The sequence below is a fragment of the Scardinius erythrophthalmus genome, assembly GCF_964197995.2.
Source record: "Scardinius erythrophthalmus genome assembly, chromosome: 10".
NCBI lineage: Eukaryota > Metazoa > Chordata > Actinopteri > Cypriniformes > Leuciscidae > Scardinius > Scardinius erythrophthalmus.
This window is the reverse complement of record NC_138230.1, coordinates 11,426,730-11,453,801: the sequence shown is the minus strand read 5'-3', so window position 1 is coordinate 11,453,801 and position 27,072 is coordinate 11,426,730. Positions and strand designations below refer to the sequence as shown.

The 27,072-nt window shown below is 38.5% G+C and overlaps 1 protein-coding gene across 1 annotated transcript in view; it reads left to right on the top strand.

The window, feature by feature from the left end:
- The window catches only part of khdrbs3 (KH domain containing, RNA binding, signal transduction associated 3), a 141,671-nt gene that overhangs the window by 54,498 nt on the left and 60,101 nt on the right, over positions 1-27,072 (top strand). The window contains exon 2 of the mRNA XM_081377692.1: positions 20,376-20,494. Coding sequence (XP_081233818.1) covers positions 20,376-20,494 — 119 coding nt within the window. The remainder of the gene's footprint in view (positions 1-20,375; positions 20,495-27,072) is intronic.

The window sequence follows — 27,072 nt, the reverse complement described above, 5'->3', positions numbered from 1 at the left end:
GATCGGCTGTAGTGCTCGGAGTAAAGCATGAAATACAGAGAGGGTGAGAGGATGACAGATGTTTGGAGAACACAGCATCGCTTGACTGCGAGCTTTGGCCCACACAAACCATTTTGTAAAAGCCCTGAAAAACGACTTAAAGTAATAGTTTATCCAAAAAGTAAAACTCTGTTGTCTTTTAATCTCCCTCAACAACCAAACAACAGGTTGTTCCAAACCCATGTGTTAAAATTTATGTATTAATATTTTGAATTAGCTGTTATTTTTATATTTTCAGGTTTCCTTTTTTCACAATTTTAGTAATTGTGTATGTTTTTTTTAATAATTTTTTGTATTTTTTAAAAATATACTTTTTTATTTCAGTTTAACTGTATTTAAGTTATTTTAGTACTTCAACTTAAATTATTTCAGTTAGTTGCCATTTAAGTTACATTTTTTCAGCTAATATTAAAATTTTATTTCAGCCTTTTTTCAAATTAGGAAACTAATTAATTTTAGGAAATTCTTAGGCCCGGTTTCACAGACAGGACTTAGACTAAGCCAGGATTAGGCCTTAGTTCAACTAGCACATTTTAGTAACTTTTATAAAAGTGTCTATGAAATAAAACATTAGTGGTGTGCATCTGGAGACAAAACAATTGCACTGACATATTTTAAGATTTGCCAGTGCTAGTTTCTCTCAGTTGAAACAGCTCAAAAGTGCAGTTTAGTCTGGGACTAGCTTAAGTCTCGTCTGTGAAACCGGGGATTAATTTTAGTCACAATTAACAGTAACAACACTGGGGAATAACTAGTTTTATGATGCTTTTTTGTCTTTTTTTTTTTGTCCACATCTATTTTCATTGTTTGGAAAAGAGTAGATATTTTTAATTTTTAAAATACATAAATTAATAAATAAATATTCCTAAATCTCCTTACATTTGAAGGATAATGTTTTCATATTCATTTCAAATTAATTTATTCTAACAATAACTGCATTAGCCTAAGTGAGCATTTTGGGGTTAACATGCAAATTTTTATTATAATGAATGGTATTACATTTTTGTTACTTAGCATATTTCAGATGTTTGGGTCATGAAAATATTGCAGATTTCGTTCAAACTTCACATTTCCTTCTCCATGCTTCTTCTTGTATTGTGAGTCAGAGCTCCAGGCTGGAGAGCTCAGCCCTGATGAACTGGAGAGTATGAAATTTCATTCATAACAGATGATTATGAACATTTGGACTGCTGCCGCTCAGCCAGAGTTTTCTGCTGTCTCATTCTCCTCCATTTCTCCTTCACAGATCCTCACCGGATTAAAAGGGTTTTAAAAAGACCGCCACCCGCCATTTTTAAAAAGCCGTGCAAACACAAAGTTTACATATACTACTCCATGAATATGGAAAACAGCGATAGATAGCATTTACCTGTTGCCTTTTTCTGCGGCATTGTGTTCTTTTCTCAGCCTCGATGACATGTAGCACTGCAAGTCGTAGGATATTTTGTCTCTAAGCCCTCCTTTTTGATCTTTCAATCGCATAACTTATAGATCTACATTCCATTTCCGTTATCACAAAACCCTCAACACACAACAAAAACACAGCTCCGATCACTGCGTCCTCCATCCTCCAGTTGTTGAAGTTGTTGAATGCCGGGCTTAAAGTTCCTACAACTACTTGGAGCAAAAGCTCTTTTATATGCTGATTTTCTGCTCAAGATACATTTCTTATCAACGTTGAAAACTGTTGTGCTGCTTAATGTTTTTGTTGCAACCATGATCAATGATTATTTTTTTTTATTATTATCAGCGTTTATTTGAAATATATATATTTATATACTTTTTTATATATCACTTTTGATCAATTTAGTGCATCCTTACTGAAAGGCACAATATGTAACTTTTTTGCTTTAAAAATAGCAAAAATCACTATATCTGTGTTATATACAGTATTTTTTTTAGTTGTGTACTTGCATTATCCCGACTGTTTCCAACAACTTTCAAACCAGGAGAAATTTGTAATTTAATCGAAGACACGTCCCGTTTCTTTATTTCCGTTTTGTCGCTGTCAATGGCGTCATATCCGCGTTGTCCCTGGTTTCCGCTCGTACTGCCATAGCAACCAGAGCTATGAACCAGAGCCCTCTGATAGTAACCAAAGCGACTGACGTGGACCACTGTGTAGTTCGCAATGTCTATTTGCACACTGTTGTTGTTGTTTCGTTCAAACATTATGGACCATGGCAAGCAGACTTTGGATAAAAAAAGGAGAACTAAAACGAGAATCAATATCAGCGCGGTGTTTTCGAGATGCCGAGAGCTCCCATGGACAGTATATAAATGAGAGCTCAACGTCCGAGACTTCGACCGCTCCTACATGTACTTTATTAAACAGGTGAGCACATTTACATAAAACTAATCAGTGTTATATAGTTCAACAATGATAAAATGTTAGAATATGATCTGTATGTTATTCTAATGTTGATCTCGCTCACTGCTAGTCTCATACAGACAAACTAACACACAGAATAACATTATAACTTTAACACACTCAAATGCAGTTTAGTGTAATAGTGTAATGTTAGACCAAGTGAAACAGCGCTGCGTTACCTCACAAGTTTAATTTGTCTAATAAACTGACCTGTGAGTTTTAATTCTGCACTTGCGTGTAGTTCGGTAGAATGAAATGTCCATATTCCTTTTATATCCACGGGACTCGCTGACCCCCTTATTTTGAACAGTGGTGTATATACTGTTTAAAATGAAGTTAGTTTTCAGAAAAGATCACACAGCATTTGTTTGAAGATGCAATTTGGTGAAACATTTTCTGCGTCCAAATACTTTTAGGGCTCACTTTATATTCAGGCGATAAACTTTATATTCATGTAATGACTTCCACGAGTTTTCAACACTTCGATTAGCATGAAACGATGTTTAAAATTTTGTGCGTTTCAAAACCAGATAAATATTTTGAGGTGCATAGGAATGATTCGAAAAGCAGGTAGATGCATTATAAGTCTCATCAACCATGTCAAACCATGACATGGTTTTCAATGCCTAATTGCCACTGACAATCTCATATGACAGACCTTTTGTAAGCTTACAAACGCAACTTTTAAGAAACGGTGACCATAAATGTTTAATAATTTGGCCTGAAAAATTGTTGACAACTATATGAATATAAAAGGCACAAACTAAGTCTAAGATGTCTTCTCTTTTCACTGTTTTTCTCGTCTCTCTTCAGGATGTTTACTTTCTGTCAACTCAAACTGTGCCAGGCGCGCTGTAGGTCATGAATATTAATTACGTAATGTGAGGTTTGCCCTAACTGATTTTCTGAAAGGCTGACGTTGATAGGTGACAGAGGGTCAAGGTTTGACTGGTTAGATCTTGTTGGCATATACAATAACTTTATCATAATGGGGAGGAAAAAAGCATTTTTTCCCTCATTGACGATAATTCGAAATTGACAATGACATTCAAGCTACATTATACAACAGTCCTTCAATTTGATTGGGCCGTTTGTTTGCTCATATCTATACACAATCCACCTCTAAAGATAATTAGAAAAAGAGATGCTGATGCAAAATGTCTGTTTTTTTTGCAAGCCCCCAAAAGATAAGAGTTATGAAATATGATATGACAGACAGAAGAGGCCGACGTCTGGTGGAGAGCAGAACAGATGCCCTATCTCATCTGGATCTGTCTCTCGCTCTCTCTCTCTCTCTCTCTCTCTCTCTCGATCTCTCCGTCTGTCTCTCCACCTGCATTTTTAACAGGCACGCACACATGGAGCAGGTCAAATGGAAATGAGAAGTAACCAGGATAGATGTTAAACCCCAGTTTAACATTTAAACACACCAGGGCTCTCAAGTGTCACGGATTGAGCGTGACAGTCACTCATTTCGGTCTTTTGTCATGCACTCCCGCCACACATTGTATTTCTCACGCAGAAAAAAATATTTATAATATATTTAATATGTCGCAGCACCCAACATTTCTCTGGCCGCGCCGCTCTCGCTATGGAACCGGCAGGATTCAAGCGCGTCTCCCCTGGAATTCTTAGTCGAGCCTGCCACTTATCAGCCAATCAAAAAAAGAAAGGGGCTACACAATAGCCAATCAGAAAATAGCACTATTGTATCTGTAAGATTTAACGCAACAACCAATGAAAAAAAAAAACATATCCTGGAATTGTTCACTTAATTCTGCTACAGCGTCGTCTTTCGAAGTTTCGTCTTTCGAAACCACTCCGAGCTCCGAGCATCACTTTGAGCACAGAGTAAGTCGTGATCTCCTGTTTTAATGTTACAACAAATTCACAACTTGTTTGACACAAACAGTGACAACTTGACTGCTGTTAGAGAATTTTTCCCAGATAATTAGCATCAGTTTTTCATGAGTGTCTGTAACTTAGCCAACAGTTTTACAGCCTGTTCACTGACAACACCTGCTCAGAACAAGTAACTTAGTCTAGGCCTAGTCATATTTTCGTTATCACACGATGACTGACATATTGTCACATTATAAACATCTCTCTCACCAAATAGGCTTAATAATTTTATTAGCACTAAATAAATGAAAGTGTATTGCATAGTCGATGTTATACAGGCCAAAAGTTTGGACACATTACTATTTTTAATGTTTTTGAAAGAAGTTTCTTCTGCTCATCAAGCCTGCATTTATTTGATCAAAAATACTGAAAAAATAATAATATTGTGATATATTATTACAATTTAAAATAATTGGTTTTCAATTTATTATACTTTAAATTATCATTTATTTATGTGATGCAAAGCTGAATTTTCAGGATCATCACTCCAGTCTTCAGTGTCACATGTGACATCCAGTCAATCACATGATCCTTTAGAAATCATTCTAATATTCTGATTTATTATGAGTGTTGGGAACAGTTCTGCTGCCTAATATATTTGATGAATAAAAGGTTAAAAAGAACTGCATTTATTCATAATAAAAAAATATTTTCTAATAATATAAGTCTTCTTTACGATCACTTTTTATCAATTTAACACATCCTTGCTGAATAACAGTATTGATTTATTTCAAAAAAAGAAAGAAAAAAATTACTGACCCCAAATTACTGACCAGTAGTGTATATTGTTGTTACAAAAGATTTCTATTTTTAAAACATTTGCTTCTTTTTTTTTTTACTTTTTATTCATCAAAGTATCCTAAAAAGTATCACAGGTTATGAAAAAATATTAAGCAGCAGAACTGTTTCCAACTTTGATAGTGAATCATCATATTAGAATGATTTCTGAAGGATCATGTGATAGACTGGAGTAATGATCCTGAAAATAATTTAAAGTATAATAAATTGAAAACCAATTATTTTAAATTGTAATAATATATCACAATATTACATTTTTTTCTGTATTTTTGATCAAATAAATGCAGGCTTGATGAGCAGAAGAAACTTCTTTCAAAAACATTAAAAATAGCAATGTGTCCAAACTTTTGGCCTGTAGTGTAGGTCACTTTTAAAATAATGTCATATTTTATAATTATATCCTGGCCATGGATGCATTAATCATTGCATCTGTCTTTCAAAGATGTCAGGTAAAAAGCAATTAAGCATCCTCTCATTCGCCCTGAGAGGAAAGTCCCCTAAAAAGGCCAGGTTAGAGGATGCTGGCCCAGAGAAGGTGGCGAAAAGGGTAGGCCCATTAGAGGAGAAGAGACAGTGCAGGTGAAAGGCAACAAGTCCAAAAAGGCAACAAACACTTACAATAAACTCTCTCTCACACACACACACACACACACATGGAAATTGAATAAATACTTTGTATTTGAATAATAATTAATAACAAAAACACTAATAATAATATTATTAATGAAACACCCCCACTCCCGTGACCCGTCCAAAAAAATATCAGGGGGGGGGGGGGGGTATCACTCTTGCCTGTCTTCAAAACTATCAAAAGTATATACATAAAGCCCAGGTCAGTAATGAAGGACTAAAGTGTGCATATAGTGTGTGCGCCTGTGGGATTGTGTGTCTGTCTTTGCTTATGTTATGTTTTCTTGCAGAAAAGGGAATATTTGACAGAGAGAAAGACTTTAATAATACATAGGGAATTCTCTTTTGCTTATATAATGTCTCATGTGCGTACACACATACACACACACACACACACACACACACACTTGTGATAGGGAGACCTTATTAAAGGCAATTTTAAATATGCAAATAATTCTTTGAAGATATTTATAATAGACTGCTGATTAAAAAGCACAGTAACATGTCTAATTGTCTGTAAAGCTTGATAGGTGAATATCATGATGAAATGTGCGGCTTTTATTGCAGCCTAGGAACATTGAGTTTTTTTTTGTATTACGATATGATTTTCATGATAATTAATGTAATGCAAAACAATGTCATTCTTTCAGCTCTGATAGTTGTTTTTATGTGATTTTTAAAGAAATGTCATGCTATTTAATTTCCTAATGTACAAAAAAAGATTTTTTTAAAAAAGGGATAGTTCACCCTAAAATGAAAATTAAGTCATCATTTACTCACCCTGGTGTTGTTCTAATGCCGTATGCCCTTCTTTCTTTTTCGGAGAAAACTTAAAAAATGTCCTGCTCGCGCTCGTCCATATAATAGCGACCAGCATCAAGCTTTAAAAAAAGACTCAAAAGTATTCCAGAATGATCCCATGCAACACGTCATGTATCCTGTGTGTTTAATACAGATCGAACGATAGGGTTTGGAAAAAAACAATCTTGTCTTGACCTTGGCTGTTGATCTTCTGTGCACGGCTGCGTGTTTATGAGTCTCTATTAGCGCTGCAGTTCACTCCGACTCACTAGGAAATTTCGCCTAGAATGCCGCGTTCCAGGCAACCTGTAACCTGTGTTTTTCCAACTCGTAACTGGGATTACATCGTTCCAGGCAACCTGTAAACCCGTGTTTTTCCAACCTTATACCCGTGAAAGTGCACTGAAACGGCAGTCAAACCCGTGACTTCCCACCCGTGAACTCGTACTAGATCGATGTACTCCCAGTTACGAGTTGGAAAAACACGGGTTACAGGTTGCCTGGAACGCGGCATTAATCCCAAAAAAGTTTCCGTGTACTTCCTTCACTGAGTTGAATATCTCCAGACCGGCACTCCAGTTATCTTATGTCAGTTAGAATAACAGTTGACAGATGTGAACGCGATAATTTTTTGCTGTGTAGAACACAACGGATGTATTCACCTCAGAGAAAAACAAAAACATGGATTGTGTATCATGTCGCATTTTTCTCAGTCTTGAATTCTTTCATCTTGTGTACTTTTTCTGGGCGTTTTGGAGTGCTCACGAACGCGTACATCGCAGCAGCCGTGCACAGAAGACCAACGGCCAAGGTCAGAATTTTCGTTAAATAATACATTCAATTTCGGTTTGTTTTTTTACCAAACCCTATCGTATACCCCCAGAACACTTAGGATATAGGCTAAGGCACGTGTCGCATCGGACCATTCTGTGATACTTTTACGTCTTTTTTTAAAAGCTTGATGCTCGTCATTGCCCGGAAAGGTCACGCCTCTTAGTCACATATGGATTATAATTTTCGGGAACCAAGTTAAACATAAATTGTAACCATTGATCTCTAAGTACAGTGTCCCTGGGAAGGCCAAACAAAGGTGATTGGACTCGGGATGAAAATAACAGTGTCTCGACGACATGGCGACAAACACACTCTACAAACGCAACTCTTCCTCTTCTCCGTGGGAGTGCAACAAGACCACGCCCCCTTTTTTGTGTATTAGTCAAAAAACGGTTCTAGTGACGTCATTAAAGAAGGAAGTAGAGGGATGTAGTCCAAACATGTAGTTCGATGTAGGCGACTTCTGTTAAATAAAATATCTCGCTTGGCATTGAACTTTGAGGTTTATAATTTTACAGATATTATTTATACTCTAACAACAACATTACACACTAACTAAAGTTTGAAACATGGGATCACGAAGAACGGGACCTTTAATTGTATGGCCAATTGTTTTCTTCTACTTCATTAAACATACATTTTTACGAAATGTAGTGAGATTTAAAACAAGATTTAAAAAATTCCAGTGGGGTATGACAAATAAAATTAATTCAACATATATATTATAAGTCTGTTAAATACATGTATCATGTTTTAGTTTAAGGTGGGTTTAGGGTATTTTTTAGGGCTATATATATATTTATATATATATTTACTGAAAAATAAGAAATATTTTTTTGCAGTGTGTTTCTGTATTACACCGAATGCAATTACTGTGATTAAATGCACAGTATTTGCACATTCTTTTTGATTAACATTTCATGAATCACTTCAAAGAAGGGATAAAAGAATATTATTAGCCATAAAAGTTGGGGTCCCCTGTTGTTTTGTTGAGATGCATATTATAAATTTCAGCAGCCTTTGAAAGAACTTAAGCCCTTAATGATAAACCAGAAACCATCAAATAATAAGAGCTTTTTTTCCCCACAGCATAAAGCAGCGAATGTTTCCCTCCTGAAAATCTATTATAATGCCGGATAATTTTTTTGCAGCTGAATGCCTACGGCATTATAATATTCATGAGCGAATGGCATGTTAATGTTTGTGTTACAAATAATTAGCATTTCTCATATTCCTACAGAGGACATTGTCTCACATTCCATCTTATTAACACGTCCGATTCCTGTCATCTCTTAAGAGTCACGGGTGGAATTGTTCGCAGATTCTTCTGTGGCGTAAATAACCTTCAAAGAACAGACAAGCTTTTGGCCGACTGAGTTTTTCCCTCAGTTCTGTCCTGATGAGCTGTGCTGATCCTGGAAGCGGTGGGAAGGCGAGATTACGGCCTGCGCGTCTCAGACTTCTCCCTTGGCCTCTTTTTTTCGGGCTCTGAATGGGACGTCTGTCAGACACTAAAGACGTGGAGCTTAATCTTGCCAAGGCTGAAGATCAGACTAGAAATGCAAGTTGCACAAGGTCAAAGCAAATATGTAGCACTCTAATCGTTCATGGAGACAAGGACAGGATGGCTTGAAGAGAAATTAGATCTAAATAACTGGTATGAAATGTATTTGTTACAGTTACGTCAATGCTACCATTATATGGACTATTAAGAAAATATGTATTTGTTGACAGAGACATACACCATTAAGAGTTGACCTAGGTCAATCACGATGTCAAATGAGAAGGTTTTTATTGGATAAACAGATCAGTTGGCTTTTTCAACTACATTTTCTCTTGGTTCTTTTGGTTAATATGGCATACTCTCAACCTTTTGACATCACAATGATTAGGATTAGGAGGTATTGATTATTAAATTGTAATAATTAATTAATACACTGGTGTATGATTTTAGTAAATTTCACAAAAAATTGGGTCATTGACAAATAAAGCTTCAAAAAATATATATTTTTTAAAGTCTTTTCAAAACTGATGTAATGTATATTTTTAGTCGTGAACAATGCGTTTAAACACATTTTTTATGTCAGGCGGTACAACCAAATAGTTGTATGTGTATATATAGTGTAGTTTTACCACCTGACATGGAACGTGTACCAACCTACCCATACTTGAAATGAGCCGTTTTTACCAGGATTTGAGAAAGATCTACAAACCTTTTCACTCTGCCACAAGGATCATTGGGCTCCTCTGGATGATGCATTATCATGTTTACTGTTAATAACTTGTCAATTCATAATAAAATAATATTAAAAAATTTTTTTAAATATGTAATTTCAGTGATCAAAGATGAGTTTAAAGGGATACAATTATTGACTATAGGGGGACTTTAAAATAAAGTGTTACCAAATATTATTTACATATTGATTTATTAATATTACTAATATTGATTATATTAATATTATTGCATGTGGTTTTTCGAAAACACAAGGCCACCTCCTGTGTCTACATCGGACAGATCGACAGTCTAAATAAATGGCTATGGAATGTCGGTCAGTGATGAGCATATGTATAGTGAACGTAAAGTCTACTCAGTGATTTTCTTGTCTGGTACACTAATGATATAATTAATTAATGGACATATAAGGCAGTTAATTAAATAATAATAATTTTTCGACATCCCTACTTAATTTTAATGATGAATAATTGTAGAACTTTTTATCATTAAGATGCTAATGCTGAATAATTCTAGAAGCGTAAACATACAGAACAGCTGTTCTTGAACTGTTTTCACGGCTCCAGGATTTCCCTAAACATTCCTTAGTAATCTCTACAGTTGAGTTCATTTATCATGTAGAGTACACTACTGTACCAACCCATTAAGTGGTTAGTATAAAAGGGCAGCCTGACCCCACTTAATGACATCCCAGTGGTCCACACGAGCTGGGAATTTTAATGTGGTTGCACAGCACGCTGAAGGATTCTTATGAAAATGAGACTTTCCTGAAGAACTTTCACTAACCAGAGTTATTGAAGTTTCTTTCAATGCCTTTAACAAGAGTGAGATGATCTACAGTACTGTATATCAACTAAATAGCTTCTGATGATAGCTTGGGGATCAAGTTTGTCTGTTTAATACAGAGATGATGGGAACACAAATGCATGCTATCACATGGATCTGTTGTATGTTTATTAGGGGTGTAACGGCACAAACGTCACGGTTCGGTGCATACAGTCAGGCGACGAATACAGTCAGTCACAGGCGACCCACAAGCTTGGTAGTAGCCTATACGCTGAGTTTCGATTAATTTTTGTGACATGCTCCACAAACTTCACGGAAAGGAAACCGGGATGGCAGAAAGCGGCACCCTGTTTGTTTTCTTTACTTAAAAAATGTTAAGAAAGTTGTAAGTTGTACACAAAGTTGAAAAGTTGTAAGTTTACACAAATAAAATAGACACTTTACAGTTTCAAATGATATCTTACTCTTATTTGTAAGACCATAAATGATGAAGTTGTTTCTGCAGTTATAATGAGACAAAATAATTTGGCATTGTGCCGATTTGTGGCAGTGGAAGTCTCTCTACAGTCCTGTGATTAAATGTGCGTGTCCTGGAAATGGGAAGCCTCAGGTGCCGCTTCACCCGCTGTGAAGGTGAAGGTGAAGTAGGCTCTTTTTCTCCTTCTCGCTCATCTTTCCAGGATTTCTTGAAAAAGCGTAATATTGAACTTTGTAAACGTAAATGTACCAAACTCGTATCGAAGCTTGACCCCAAAACCAGTTTCTTTAGTTTCTTTGGAGCATATTAAAACATTTTTGATTTGGATTTCTGACCGATCATGTGACACTGAAGACTGAAAATGCTGAAAATTCAGCTTTGCATCACAGGAATAAATTACATTTTTAAATATATTTGAAATAAAAACAGTTTTTTTAAAGGGGGGGTACAATGGTGTTTCATGTATTCAGAGTTGTTTACAGTGTTAAAGAGATGGATTCTCATGCTAAACATGGGCAAAGTTTAAAAAAAAATATTTTGGGCGAATAACGGAGAATTTCTGTGCCGAAAATCTTACTTCCGGGTTGGTACAAGTTTCGGCTGTTTTTTTTCGATCGTGGATCTAATGAAGTAGATGAGAGTGGAACTCCTTATATGAGCATTTCTCTCGGAAAAGCGCGCCCGCGCACACGTCGACCAGAGGAGAGCGAGACCGCGCACATCAACGCGCTTCAACAGGAAATCATCGGCAGCCAGCGCTGCATAGGATTTGTTCAAGAATGTCTCCAAAAAAGTGTGTTTTTGGATGTGAGGGAAAGCTTACCGTGTTCAGTTTTCTAAAGAACCCAGTGTTACAGGAACAGTGGATGCAGTTTGTTTTTTCGGGGCAGCAACAGAGTGTACCAAGTGCGGTTGTGTGTTCTGGTCATTTCAGTGACGAATGTTTTATTAACAAGGCCCAGGTCGACGCTGGATTTGCAAATCGTTTGCTATTAAAACGTGGAGCGGTCCCAGTGATAAAAGACCCCATTCATGTAAGTACAACTGGATTAGATTTCTGTCTTTTGCTGGAAATCAAGCACTACCGCTTGACTCTATAGCTCCGCCTCCAGGACCTCGGCTTTTTCCGGAGAGAATCGGAAAGCTGTATTTTTCTTTTATAGATATAATAAAACTAAACACTTTTTGGAGATATTAAGGATGCACTACTACTCTATAGGTACTCATGATTAACATGAGATTAGGTGAAACTGTGCATGTTATGTACCCTTTAAATTATAATAATATTCCCCAACAGTGCTTTTTTTTTTTTTTTTTTTTTCAAATAAATCAAGCACTGGTAAGCATAAGAGACTTCTTTTAAAAACATTAGCAAAATCTTAACTATTCAAATTTTTCTCAAGTTGCGTAATTTGGGTTTTGTTTGTGTAAAATGATAGTAAGTACTCATTTACCATCATATTTAGTTCATTGTTACCCCCCAAAAATATGCATTAGAACATGTACTGTATGTTTAATGTAAAAGCTATTTCTTGGATTTAATTTTTAGCAAAAATAACCACGTTGTTATATGTACATGTGGTGCAGTATTGCTGTAATAAAAGGATCTGGTTGTGCCATCCATCCATTGTCTTATTATTTAGGATGGATTGTTTTTGTGCAAAATGATTCATGATTTATTAGAAAGCAGCTGCAGAAATATCAAAATTCATGGAAAGTAGATCAGCATACGCGCTGGTGAGTGAGACCTCCCGCCGCGCCGCCGTCACCTTCTCCCTGTGACTTATCTGCTTTTCATTACAGCTTTGCCTGTAGACAGAATTGTTTCATAATGAAGAAATATATTTTCCCTCTGCCTCATGTTCATTAGCTTTACAATCTGAGCGCATTGTGGGAATGCGTTGCGGTGTGAGAGAGACACCAGAGATTATGACACAAAAAAACGCCCTGAAGATTGCTGCGAGTTAGTTAAAAATGCAGACAGATAGATATTCATGTTCGTCAGGCCCCGCTGAAATAGTGGCACAGGAATACCACACTGAGAAAGCGTGTGTGTGAGCCTTGGAGGGCACACTCTCTGTCACTCCAGTCTGCAGCTTTAACACATCACATCTCAACATGCTTTTCCCGTGGGGGAAAAAAAGAAATGTGTTGGTTGTCATGGAAATCTATTGCCATTTTTCTTTCTCTCTCAGCATTGAGCGGGTCTGAGTCCAGAGGGAGGGTTGCAGGAATGAGATGTGGGCAGGGTGACACGGGGCGATGACAGCGGGCAGCCGCTGGTATTGATCTGTGATCTGTCATGGCAGCCCACTCTTGAAAAAGCACACTAAAGTGTTTCACAACATGTATCTTATTTTTCATTTTCAGCTACTATTCTGTTACGCAAGCGCTCCATGGGCCCGACTGAGAATTTGGCTGCATGCAACTGTAAAAACAGAGGAACTGGAGACTTCAGAAATATATGGAAATCAATAACTACACTAAAAATGCTTCTTTCAGCCGATAAATATCAACATGGAATCTTTGTCTCTTTGATTTAGAGGTACATCAAGGTACTTCCCTTCCATTGATGGAAATTTACGGCTTTCCGTGTTTTCAATGTTATACGGTGGGGTGTGTGTGTGTGTGTGTGTGGGGGGGTGCGTTATTAGGCATCTACTGAATCTTCTGATCAAAAGACATATGAAGAAGAAGCAGAAACAAGTGATAGCATATGCATATGTAAAATAATTCGATTCAATTCAAATTTATTTGTATAGCGCTTTTTACAATACATATTGTTTCAAAGCAGCTTTACAGAGAGTGCATTTCAGAAATGTACATAGAAAAATAAAGTTAGTTAATCATGTATTAATTTAGGGCATAACATCGCTGGCGCTGAGTCATCTCTTCACAGGCGTCGAGTCGTCTCTTCACGGGCGTCGAGTCGTCTCTTCACAGGCGTCGAGTTGTCTCTTCACGGGTGTTGGGGCATCTGAAGTCTCCATGAGAGGCTGGATACAAACTGGAGCTGACGAACTCTATTTAACTCAGATGAGATGACAACAGAAAAGCAGATGGGAAATAATTAGCATAGCTGCTGTTCATAATATTAAAGATATGGCGGAGGATTTTTTACTTCCGGGTGGATCACCTATACTATTGGTCCTCCTAATTGTCAATCATTCTGGTGAATCAATCAAACTTTTCAAAAAGTGGAGAGGGCGGGTCTTATCTAAAATTCGGAAAGATCCTCCGCTACCTTTAATGCATTTGATCCGATTTAACTGTAGTATAAAAGGTAAGTATTATGTGAATGCTTGGCTAAAGAGATGCATCTTTAATAGGTAACCAATGTTGAGATGATAGAATTGGTGTTATATGATCATATTTTCTTGACCTAGTAAGAACTCTAGCAGCTGCATTTTGGACTAACTATAGCTTGTTTATTGAGGATGCAGGACAACCAGCTAATAAAGCATTACAGTAATCTAGTCTCGAGGTCATGAATGCATGAACTAACTTTTCTGCATCAGAAACAGATAGCATGTTACGTAGCTTAGCAATGTTTCTAAGGTGGAAAAAGGCTGTTCTTGTAACATATGAAATATGATTTTCGAAAGACAAGTTGCGGTCTAGTATAACACCCAGGTCTTTTACTGTAGTGGATAAAGTAACAGGACATCCTTCTAAATTAAAGTTGTATTGCAAGAGGTTTTGTGGGCAGTTTTTTGGACCAATAAGTAATACCTCCGTTTTATCTGAATTTAATAGCAGAAAATTACACGTCATCCAGTATTTTATATCTTTAACACACTCTGTCAATTTAGATAATTTAGTGTTTTCATCTGGTCGTGATGAAATATATAATTGAGTGTCATCAGCATAACAGTGGAAACTAATTCCATGTTTTCTTATAATATTACCAAGTGGCAGCATATATATTGAGAATAGCAGAGGGCCTAACATAGATCCTTGCGGCACTCCATAGTTTACTGACGTTATCTTTGATTTTTCCCCATTTAAACAGACAAAATGGTAGCGGTCTGATAGGTACGAGCTAAACCAGTTTAATGCCTGTCCCTGAACACCAGTGTAATTTTGTTTAGGGACAGGCATTAAACTGGTTTAGATCGTACCTATCAGACCGCTACCATTTTGTCTGTTTAAATGGGGAAAAATCGAAGAATAAAAAATAACTCAAACATGCTTAATGTTACTGAATGAAATGTCGACCCAGGATGAGGTATAGGACTGTGCAAGCTTTTGTGGTGGTGATGGACTCGATCCACTCCATCTATGTTTTGATCATCGTTCTGAATGCGATCTGGATGTAGTCTTTGACAAAAATGCGATTTACTCAACTTCTTGCTCAAAATGTTTATTTTTTTAATTTTTTTTAATGAAACTTACCCACATTCAAATGCTGATAAAAAATAATGCATGAAGCTGTTGTTTATTTTGATATATTGCATGTTACTTATACAACAAAATATGCTGGGGGCAATGATTTTTTTTTTTTTTATTATTATCAAAAATGCTGCTGGTGGCTGGCAACTTAAAAAAAATGCTGGCAGAGAAAGAGTTAATAATTGCAACATAGGCCTAATACATGGCTACATGGCAATAAATGTCAATTTGAATTCTACCAATTTTCGCCTTTGTGAAAATGTACCGTTTATCTTGGATGCCTATAGTTTTTTGTTTTTCTTTGAGAACTCCATGCGGTGGCACCATGTGCAATATTCTTGCCACCAAAATGAAAATATAAGCAACTTTATGACTCCGTCTTTCTCTGTTTGACTGACTAATCTTGTAAATGGTGCTGTTGGTGTCAAAATTACTTGTTTGTCACCATTTTACAAGAAAAAAACTTTTTAAGTCTTTTTTACTTACATTTATCATAGAAATATATAGTGATTTTTTTTTTAATTAGATTTTAGAATATTTAGACATTATTCTCATTTTGAAGTCTCTTTGAATAAAAACATCTGCTAAATGAATGGATATAATGATATGAGTCTAAAGCTTGCCCCTTGCAGGGTTTAAACCTAAAGTTTTTTTGTTACAAGCCAGGCTCTGTAACCACCACTCTGTGCCAATTGTTAGAAATGGGATTTGAGCCCACATCTCTATTTAGAAACCAGAATAGTCCTCTCCTGAGTAGGTTGAAGCACCTTATGGCTTATAACTCTTAAAGAAGCAGCCTTTTTTGTTCCGCCTGGTTAAATACGAAAGCACTCTGTGGTTGGTGTCTATTTCAAGAAGCACAAGACATTGTTTGTGAGCTTTAATGCAACACGGGCTGAATTCAGCAGCTGAATGCCGCACTTTGACACCAAATTCAATGCACTTTGACATTGTTTGCCATCACAAAGGTTCACATTTGGTTGTGATCGTACTCTGTTTGGTTTTCTACAGGGCAAGACTATAAAAACGTAAATGAATGGAAAAGAAAACACAGAGAAAAGAGAAGGGTGGAGAAATGTTTGTACTTGAGTGTGTAATGTTCAACATTTGTCAGCTGTTCTGTCAAGTATGACAAGTATTAGTTTGGATGTTTGACACATCTTTCGTCATGAGAAGTATAGCTTTGTATTCCAAACCTCTGAAAATGCTTTTGGTGTTTTTTGTTAAACGCATATGTTGTTGTTTTTTTGTTATTGTTCGTTCAAGCTTTTTTTCTCAGTAACCAGTGAGGTTGTTTTTGGACCTGTGCACTTTTTTTTTTTAAATTACATTTTTGTAATTTACATGTAACACATGCTACCTTTAGAAGAGTATAATCATTTATTGTCTTCATTATATTAATTTGTATATGAAAAATCAATTCTTAATTTATCTGTCTTAGAATCATGGATTCCTGAACATTTTCAAATCTCCAACAGCTTCTTCTTTGAGATGTTTTTGCCAATCTCCTCTTTCTGCCCCTTTTTGTTAGCAAGAAGTGTAATTTAAGGAGTTAATGGAGCGTTTTGTGGCTCTACTCTGTTGGAGTCTTAAGAGGGAGTCCGCCTTAATTCCACAAAACATTCCATCTTATGAATTTTAAATTGAAATGCCCAAATGTCTTTTTTTTGTACTATTCATTTTGCCCCACCTGAGCTTTGATACTATCAAACTGCTCTACACGCATTTCAAATGACTGGAAGCTTTGGACGGAAATTAGATTATCCTGACATGCTAAAGACAGAAGGTGAGACCCCATCTTCTCAAAACAATAAACAGCTGCGCCACTTCATAACTTCGTATTTAAGCGCAAACCCCAGAATCGTATTCACCAACCACCCGCAATCTAGTTTAAACAGGTGCAAAATGCACTAAACTTTTTTATTTATATATATGTATGAGTTCAATAATTTTCCAATATACTAAAGTGCATCTTATGGTCTATGATCCCATGTTATTGTTCCAGAGCTTAGATTTGTTGGTAGGTCACAATCTTCTGAATGGAGATGATTCTGCTGCAAAGGCTGCTGGTTATTTAAGGAGGGAAATTTATATTTTTCAAGTATTCTCTCGGGTGTGTTTTGTGCCCCTCGACTACAGGAATAATGACATGAAACAATGAGATGAACCACAGCTCACTGAATCCTCTGTCTCTGTGGACCTGGGAAGCCGAGTGAAGAAGGCAGCATTTGTTCTTTTACCAGCTCTGGGCGTAGCTATACATATACACTAATTTGATGTTTTATGAAAAAGTATGAAGCACAGATCCAGATGAGACATGACAACATACTCTAACTAGGCGACGTCAAATTTCCAGCATCAAGTAGTTGTTCTGTCCTAACTTAAAGAGAAAATGTTCAAATTTAGCAGCTAACTGTTAGCTTTGCAGTTGTTTGATTGACATCAGTCTCCTAGAAACCAAATTGTAAAGGATAATGCTATGCAATGCTAGCATGAATATTCACTGATTAATATTTATGAAAGTTTACTCATAAATATGAAAAGAGTAATCTTGAAAAGATATAGATTAATATCATTCATGCATATTTAAAGAAATGCATCAAAACAAAATGGTTCATGTCATATTGGGTGATCTTATTAAGTCTTATCTGATTTAAGTCATGTCATTTAAATTGTAAGTAATTGTAATGTCATGACTTTCTAAAGTATATTATCGCTGTAAAGTTTGGTTTGTAATAATGGCCACATATGGGCCTCAGATTCATCTAAAATTAATAGTTGGCGGCTTTATTTTTGATGACTCTCCTTAATAGTTTGAATAGAAATGATAGAAATGGCAGATTAGTCGAGGGATTGGAGGATGTCTTAATTTTGCATAAACTATCCACACCAAAGCACAAATAATGGAAAAGAGTGTTGAATATTAAAGCGCAATAACCGTCACAAGATGACAGATTGAAGAAAAGAACATTAAAAGTGCTTTTCATAATTTAAACGGTTTTAAAGTGCTCTAAATATCATTAAGATTTAATGGTTAAGGTTTACTGGATAAGTTTAGGAAGTTAGGAACTGGAACTGGAACTGATTTTGACTCAATTCAGTGAGTCATTAGTGACATAATAGACTCCCTATATTGTTACTTGGTGTGCCTGTTTTATTTTATACCCTTATATCTAAACCAAAAAAATGATTCTGGTAGGGTTAGGAATAGTCAAATCTAGCCTAAACCATAAAATACTCACCCGGTAACATGGCGCCCAACGTGTGGCACCATGTTACTTGGTGTGCCTCCTTTGAGACTTGACTTAAAACTACTATACAAACTAAGGGCCAGATTTACTAATAGCTTTCGCCAGTGCAAACCCTCTTTTGGTGTTAAAAAAAAATACTGTCAGTATTTATTAAAGACACACAGTGAAAAATTAGTGCTGAAAAGGTGTGGATAGACATTTTTCAAGCTGACCTTATTGCATATGCATTTATGCTAAATTGATGGGAGGGGAGTATTTAAATGAATCATGCAAAGTGATTTACTAAGGTTTGCGCAGGCAATTTACTGGTATTTGCGGCATTATTTACCACCCAAAAAAGCATGTTAAACCAGATGCTAATTTGCGCTGCTCTTGGTAGATTGCGTTGGTCATTATGGAAATGATCCGGCTGCGTCTGTGTTCTTTTATTTGTGTGTCGTCAGTAGATCACGTGCAGAACTTTCCACTCCCATCCAAGTTTTTTGGAATTGCGCTCGCACGCTAATTTGCCCTGTTTAGTAAATATGGCTTAAGCCTCAAAAAAGAACAACCACAAGTCTTCTGCGTCATGCCTACGGGTATTACTTTTTGATTTAGACTACATTTTCTTTAAATCAATAGTTTTGAAATTCTCCACTGTTTAATTTGATTATGTAATTCACAATGCTTCATGGTTCTTTCCCTTATTCTTATATTAAGTACACAGTCTTTTACCTTTTTGTACTGTTTTCAAATACTTTTTTAGTTTGTTATACTTTACAAAGTTTGTAACATAACAATTCACCGGTTGGTTTGGTTCATGGCGTATAAATCTTAAATGAAGACATTGCCTATGGGGAAAATGAAAACAACTTCCAGAACCAAGGCCGATGATACAGTGGATGGGTACTGTTGAATTCTTTTGATGACTTATCTCATTATTAATTAGTAATTGTTACAGAAACTTATTAATATTCACAAGCCAAGCTTTTGATATAGAAAAACTGGTATATTGCAATGGGATGAGAATTAAGTTGTATTGTGCCAACTTGAGAGGACCTTCTTGAGGGTTGCTTAAATATTTTTTCACAGCCCTTTACATTTTTGATAAATATTTGTGAACACACAATTCTATCTGAAATCAATATGTTCTGATCCATAAATCAGGTCAGCCGTAGAGTATTTTCACTCAGACATTAAAACTATACTGTCAAATTCAATGTGAAATCATGGTTAAAAATAGGATGAGCAAAATTGTTTGTTTGCACAAGATAAATCTTGCTGTTGATTGAGCAATTTAATCATTGTACTGTCCATATCATGTGAACTTTAATTTAAAGTTTGATGTTTTATGTTTGATGGACGTTTTGATTTTCCTATCTGCTTGTCGCCGTGTAACAGTATTTTCCATATTGTTTTTTGCTAAGTACCTCAATGAACCAAATCTGTCTCAATGCAACGTATTATGAGAACCCACAGTGATACTATGACCCACACATACAATAACTCATTAATGTGACTAATATCTCAGCACCCCACTGTGTCCCACAACAACAAAGACTTCTGTGCGTCCTCGAAGAGCTCATTTACACACTTTAATGTCTAATCAGACGACACTTGCCACAAAGACAGAAATATCCTCCAATCACAGAGAAACGTCTACCAGATATGATTATAAGCATATCCAATCGAATTACAGCATGGCCAATGGAAGCTATTTCACAGTCCACTGATCAGTCAAAATACGCTTGGTACAAATGACATCGGGCAAATGGCAGGACTGTTTTCTGGGCTTATCTGAACCTGAGATTCACTCTGATAAATATTCATTTTAGCTAGATAACGATTTAAATAACTCTCCCTGTCTTTCTCTCTCAACAGAAATTGAAAAGATTCAGAAAGATGAAGACAAAGAGGATGAGAAGTTCATCGATGTGGTCATCAACAAGAACATGAAGCTGGGACAGAAGATTTTGATCCCTGTAAAACAGTTTCCCAAAGTGAGTATGTTACGAACTCTTATGATCTAAGGTCAGAAGAGGTAACATTGAGGTCATGATAAAATTTGGTGTGACTGGGGTGGCAAGAGACAACACGTAATGAAGTAACGCGAAAGAAAGATAATTTATTATACATAAGTGAAATAATTATTCAAAAAGATGGATAATAGTAATAATAATAATGGTGAATATAAGCAAGGAAAAATAAGCAAAATATTTACAGATCAAAAAGATATCAGATAAATAAATAACCCAAGAGAAAAAGGGGACGCAATTAGTGAAGCCAAAGAAATGAAAAGAGCAAAACAAAACTCATTCTAACTTGTAATTAAACCTCTAACTCTAAGTCAAACGCCCTAACTTAATTACTCTTACTAACAAATACAAAACATACAGAGGGTGGCATTCACTTTCTTACCTGGGGTATCTTTACATCGAGTTACCTAGGTGTTGTTTTATGTAAGTCACGTGACATTTAACCTGTCCTCTTTACTCTTGGTCGAACAACACCATCAAAAGGCAGAGAGAAAACGTAAAGGGAGGAGTATCAAAACAATATTCAAAACGAGATGGCAACTAAAAGCAACAGGGTTACGACAGTTACAGAAAAAAAGTGAGCGTACAAAGCAAAAACAAAGCAGAGCTGCAGGAAAACAAGTTGCTTCCTCGCGTTCTTTTCAGCGTCATTTTAACTGCTGACGGGAAACTTGATTGGCTGCTGGGGAGGTGATGTCACTCCATTGACAGAAACTGACAGCTCTCCAAGCCAACAGCAGACCACAGGTGGAGCAGGCCTAAGAAAATGTCAGAGAGAGAGAGAGAATGAGAGAGAGAGAATGAGAGAGAGAGAGAGAGAGAGAGAGAGAGAGAGAGAGAGAGAGAGAGAGAGAGACACGCACAACCACAGGGAGGGACATAACACTCCCACCCTTAAGAACAAACCTGTTTGTGAAAAATAAAAAATAAAATAAAATAAATAAATAAATAAAGTCAGCCAAAATATTATCAACACCCTTTTTGTGTTTGATCTCCAAATTGTAGTTTTGGAGTGCGAGAGCCCAGCGCATCAAACGCTGATTTTGGTTATACATTCGAGATAAAAACACAAGAGGGTTCTGTTTCATTCTTACTGACCGCCAGAGGCAGTGTAAACACTATGGATTATCGCAGCGCCAGCTAGATAGGTCGAGAGAATATACCAACAAAGTCACGTGGCGTGACGTATACTGAGCCCTGGAGGTTTATAGGCTCTTTCGCTTTCTCGCTTGGTTGAGATAGGTTGTATTTGGTTGAGTGATTATTCGCGCTGTCAAGTGCAGCTTATAAGAGCAGCGAGATTCGTCCTCACAAGCTGTGATAGCGAAATCCATTTCAAAGGATTGGATTTGGATTCGGATTGAATTAACAGCGCTTGGTGAGTTTTGTTTTTCTATTTGAGTTATATTGCTTCGTCGGTAACACACTGTGCCTCTCGGTGCAATCCGGTGGCTTGTGTTTTTCCGCGCCTATGAGTTAACGGTCTCCCGTTGACATATTTATTCACATTTTTTGTTCCTCGGTTCAATCCGCTGGCCATATTAGATATTTTCTCTTTTCTTGAGATATTGTTGGTATTACCTGTCGGTTCACCCGAGGTAATTGTTTTATTTTATTTTTATTGATTTTTCATCCCGCTCAACTTAACCTTACGGTGCAATCTGAGGGTGTTATTAGCGAGTAACTATGGCTCACAGCTCGATCGCCACTGGTTTTCCACTGACTTGTAAGCTGTGCCCTAATAATCTTCTCCCTGATGACAGTCATGACATCTGCCCGTCGTGTTTGGGTGTTCAACATTTGCGAGAGGTTCTCACGGACCCGTGCATGCACTGCAGCCTTTTGCCTATGTCGGAACGACGGCTCCGTCTTGCCGAGTTAGACCCTAATTCAACAGTGAAACTTGGGCAGTTAGATGAAGCCCCTTCGCGCAGTCGGAAGCGCAGGGCGTCGACGGCGGCTGGTGCTCCCCTCCCATCTAAGAAGGCCAAATCGCGAGGTGATGAACAGTCACATGTTGAGAAAAGTTCACTTTCTATGACGGTGTCGGCGCTTTCTTCAGAGATGGCAGAGCTGAAACGCCTGCTTCAGCCTGTCACATCTGCTACACCTGTGAAGATGACACAGGAGGATGAGAATGTTCAGAATCAGGGAGCTGGGGAAGAGTCTCTTGATTCCCCTTGTTTTTTTCATCACTCAGAGTTTGATGTGCTGTCTACAAGTGCTTCAGATTCCTTTTTTCATGATCATGGGGTTACTATGGATGTTGCTGCACAACCATCACCTCAGGCTGTTTTCACTGGTTACCCAGCAGCGGAGGGGTCTAGTGGGGGGTCAGTTCAGTCGTCTGGACAAGCCCAGTCCTCCTCCGATGATACTTTGGCTGTGCTTCGAATGGCAGTTGCTCGTCTAGGACTTGATGAGTCACCTGTCCAATCTGCCCAAACAAATAAGTTTTTCAGACAGACCACAGCTGCAACTTCTTTTGCCATGCCACCATGTAAGGATTTTGTGGCTGAATTCTCAAATGCTCTCACTGGTTCTGGTCCGCCTAAGCGGCGCTCAAAGATCGCTCGAACGCTAGCATCTATGGCTGAAGCAGATTCTATCGGGGTGGGTCGTGCTCCGGAAATAGAGCAGCCTGTGGCAGCTTTGGTGGTGTCTCCTGATGAGGCTCTACGAGGGAATGTGCGATGTCCCAGTGCGCAATGCGGTCGTACAGATTCTTTGCTAAAAAAGGCATATGAGTCTGTTGCCTACATTACTCGAGCAGAAAACACAATCTGCCAGTTACTACTTGCTGCCACCAGTACGCTGGAACCTGCAAATGCGGATCCCTCTATTTCACAATTTCTGCAAACTGCTCTGTTGGCAACAGGCCATGTGACCCGCGAGCTGGGTAGTCTTACAGCAGCCCGCCGCCAAGTGTGGCTTGCCCAAGCACGACTGCCGGAGGACTGTAAGAAAACCTTGAGAGATCTTCCATTTGTTCCCGGGCATCTTTTTGGTCCAAATGTTCCGGAACTATTGGAAAAGAGGGTAAAGCTGTCTGAAGCCACTCGTCAACTGACACAGGTGCAGCGCAACCCTACGTTTAGGATGCCAGCGGTTCAGACCCGACATCACTATGCCACATCAGAGCAACGTTTCCGCCGGCACACTACACCTCAGTCACAGCCCCCTCAAAGAACTTGTGTTCCTGAAGATGCGAGAGTTTTTCGCCCACCTCAACAACAGTTTCGAGGAGGACCCCGTCAGCGTCCCCCCGCGAACACTAAAAATCGCACACATAAAGCCTGAGACAGTCAGGCCGGCGGTCGATCGTTTTTCAATAGATCAACTGGAGTACTGGAGATCCAACACAGCAGACCCCTGGGTGTTGGCAACTCTGAGCAGGGGATATACTCTACAGTTTCGACGCCGGCCTCCCAGATTTTCAAGAATTGTTCCTACGATTGTCAGAGATGCGGTTCGCGCAGTGGCTCTCTCTCTGGAAATTTGTTCACTGTTAGAGAAGGGAGCCATAGAAAAGGTTCATCCCCTCATTCAGGGAGACGGGTTCTATTCGACATATTTTCTTGTTCCGAAGAAGGACGGTGGTTTCCGCCCAATTCTCGATTTGAGGCTTCTGAATTTGTTCCTGAAGGTCCTTCCTTTTCGAATGCTGCGCACAGCCGATGTTCTTCGGTCTGTGACTGCAGACGATTGGTTTGTAAGTGTCGACCTGAAAGATGCATACTTTCACGTCCCAATTGCTGTACATCACAGAAAGTTTCTGCGTTTCAGTTTCCTGAATCAAGCTTACCAGTTCAAAGTGCTACCCTTCGGCCTTTCCCTTGCTCCTCGCGTCTTCACAAGGTGTGTGAGCGCAGCTCTGTCTCCTCTTTGGATGAGAGGTATGCGTATTCTTCCTTATTTGGACGACTGGCTTCTCTGTGCCCCAACAGAGCAGCAGGCTGTACAAGACTCCAGACTGCTTTTGAGACATGTGCAGAAGCTGGGGTTTTCTGTGAACGAGAAAAAGAGCTGTCTGATTCCATCACAGACCACTACGTTCATAGGAATGACCCTGAATTCCTGTCTAATGTCTGCCTCCCTGTCTCAGGAACGTGTGACGAACATTCTGCAACTTTTGGCTCGCTTTCGCCCGGGGGTGTCTTTGCAGTACGAGGTGGTCCTACGACTGATAGGGATGTTAACAGCGGCTACAGTGGTGATCCCCCTGGGTTTACTCCACCTCAGACCACTCCAGTTATGGAACAACAGTTTGCTGCTAGATCCCACCAGGCATCGCCATCGACTGGTTATAATTTCTCACCGTTGCATACGTGCGTTGAGGCGGTGGAGACAGTTAGAGTTTCTAAAGGCAGGAGTGCCTCTGGGTGTTGTTCCCTCTCGTCGGGAGTTGGTCACGACGGATGCTTCCCTCACAGGATGGGGGGCAACGTGGAATCGGAGGGGTATTTGCGGGCACTGGACATCGATCCAGGCCACAGAACATATCAACCTACTGGAACTAAGGGCAGTGTTCTTGGCTCTACAGTACTTCATGCCGGTTCTGGCAGGCCGCCAGGTATTCGTTCGGTCCGACAATACCTCAACAGTGTTCCATCTGAACCACCAGGGCGGCACGAGATCCCGCAGGTCTCTACGGCTGACTCACGAGATCCTGACATGGTGTCAGCCACGACTCGCTTCACTGAGGGCAGCTCATATTCCAGGAGCGTGCAACCAGACAGCGGATGCTCTTTCCAGGGATCAAGTACATCCAGGGGAATGGAGGCTTCATCCAGATGTAGTGCAGGAGATCTGGCTTCGATTTGGAAGAGCAGAGGTGGATCTTTTTGCTTCAGAGATGACCACCCACTGCCGATTATGGTTCGCAAGGACAGAAGTGTCCAGCCCCTTGGGCCAGGTTGCGTTGTCTCACGAATGGCCAAACTGCCTGCTATATGCGTTTCCACCTATCCCTCTGTTATGGGAGACGTTGCACAGGATCTCCCTGTGCAAGCACAGAGTGTTACTTGTGGCACCACGGTGGCCAGCCAGACCATGGTTTCCTTTGTTACTGAGACTTATGACAGGGAATCCATGGAAACTTCCACCCAGGAAGGACCTCCTCTCCCAGCTGGAGGCCAGTGTCTGGCACCCGGACCCGGCTCGTCTGCAGCTTTGGGTCACGAGGTGAACAAACATTTACACATAGCACCAATATAGAGGTTTCCTGGCAAAATTCCAGTCCGTAACCCAATGAATTTGAATTTCGCACTTGATATTTTTGCAGTGCTGGCTAAATTATTGATTTATCATAATATTTTATAAATATCCATTGATGATTTTCTAAAAATCGAAATGATTTTATATATTTTTATAGTGCTAGCCCCATCTCTTTGTCTATTGATGGTTCTTTTTTAGAGCCGCAAGATAAGTTGAAGAATTTTGGAGTAGTTTTGGCTCATGTTTAATGTTCGAACCCTACGTACAGTGTTGTTAAGACATCCTACTTTCATCTCAGAAATATTGCACGTTGACGTCCAGTTTTGTCCTTTACTACCGCTGAAAGATTAATTAACTTCTGTTTTTGACTTTTGTAATGCGCTACTAGTCGGCCCTTCGAAATCAACTCTCAATAAATTACAGTATATGCAAAACTCGGCAGCTTGTTTCCTAACTGGGGCTAAGGTGATCACATAACTGACTCCTGGTCCGGTACCGAGTTGATTTTTAAAATCCTCATGTTAACCTATGAAGTACTGCACGATTTAGCTTCACAGTATTTAGCGGACCTTTTAATTCCTTAAATGCCCAGGCGTAATAGTCTCTTGGCTGTCCCTAAACACGACTTCGCTCTGTGGATGACAGGGCTTTTGCTTTTCATAGCCCAAAATTGTGGAATTCTCTTCCAGCTGACATTAGGGAAGCCAAATCCCAGGGTATTTTTAAATCCCATCTTAAAGCTTTTTTATTTCAGGATGGCTTTTAATTGACTTTGGTGACTTTGGTATTATGGATGCTCTCATTTATTTATGGTTCTTGTTGATGTTTTTCTGTACTTTGTAAAGGCACTTTATAAAATATTGTTAATACTATATGCAGTGTTATGGTGTAGAATAATTAGATGTTGCATTTAAATTCATTGGCAGAAATTCCTTAAGTTTGGGATGCGTTTTTCGCAGCTGATAACCTTTCATTTGTTTAACATGTTATCTATCACACGGCATGGCAACACTTCACTAGATATACAGACCACAGTCCTTTCAAAGAATGAAAAGCACTTGTTAATATGAACATGAGTTTGATAATGAAGCATGCATGGGGCGATTCCAGCTAATGGTCCTAATTTCCATGTTGTTGCTGTTGAGTGTGTCTTTCGCAGACATAGAGGTGAGCTTGACCTTGACGACTGACTATCACATTATCACACTACTCAGCGTGTGTGTGTTCATGTGATGTGTGCCTATATTCCCGCTGTATTCCCAAAAGACTTGCACACAAGGACCAATCCTTTCTGTACGTCATTTAGTATGTGCTTTCGTAGTTCT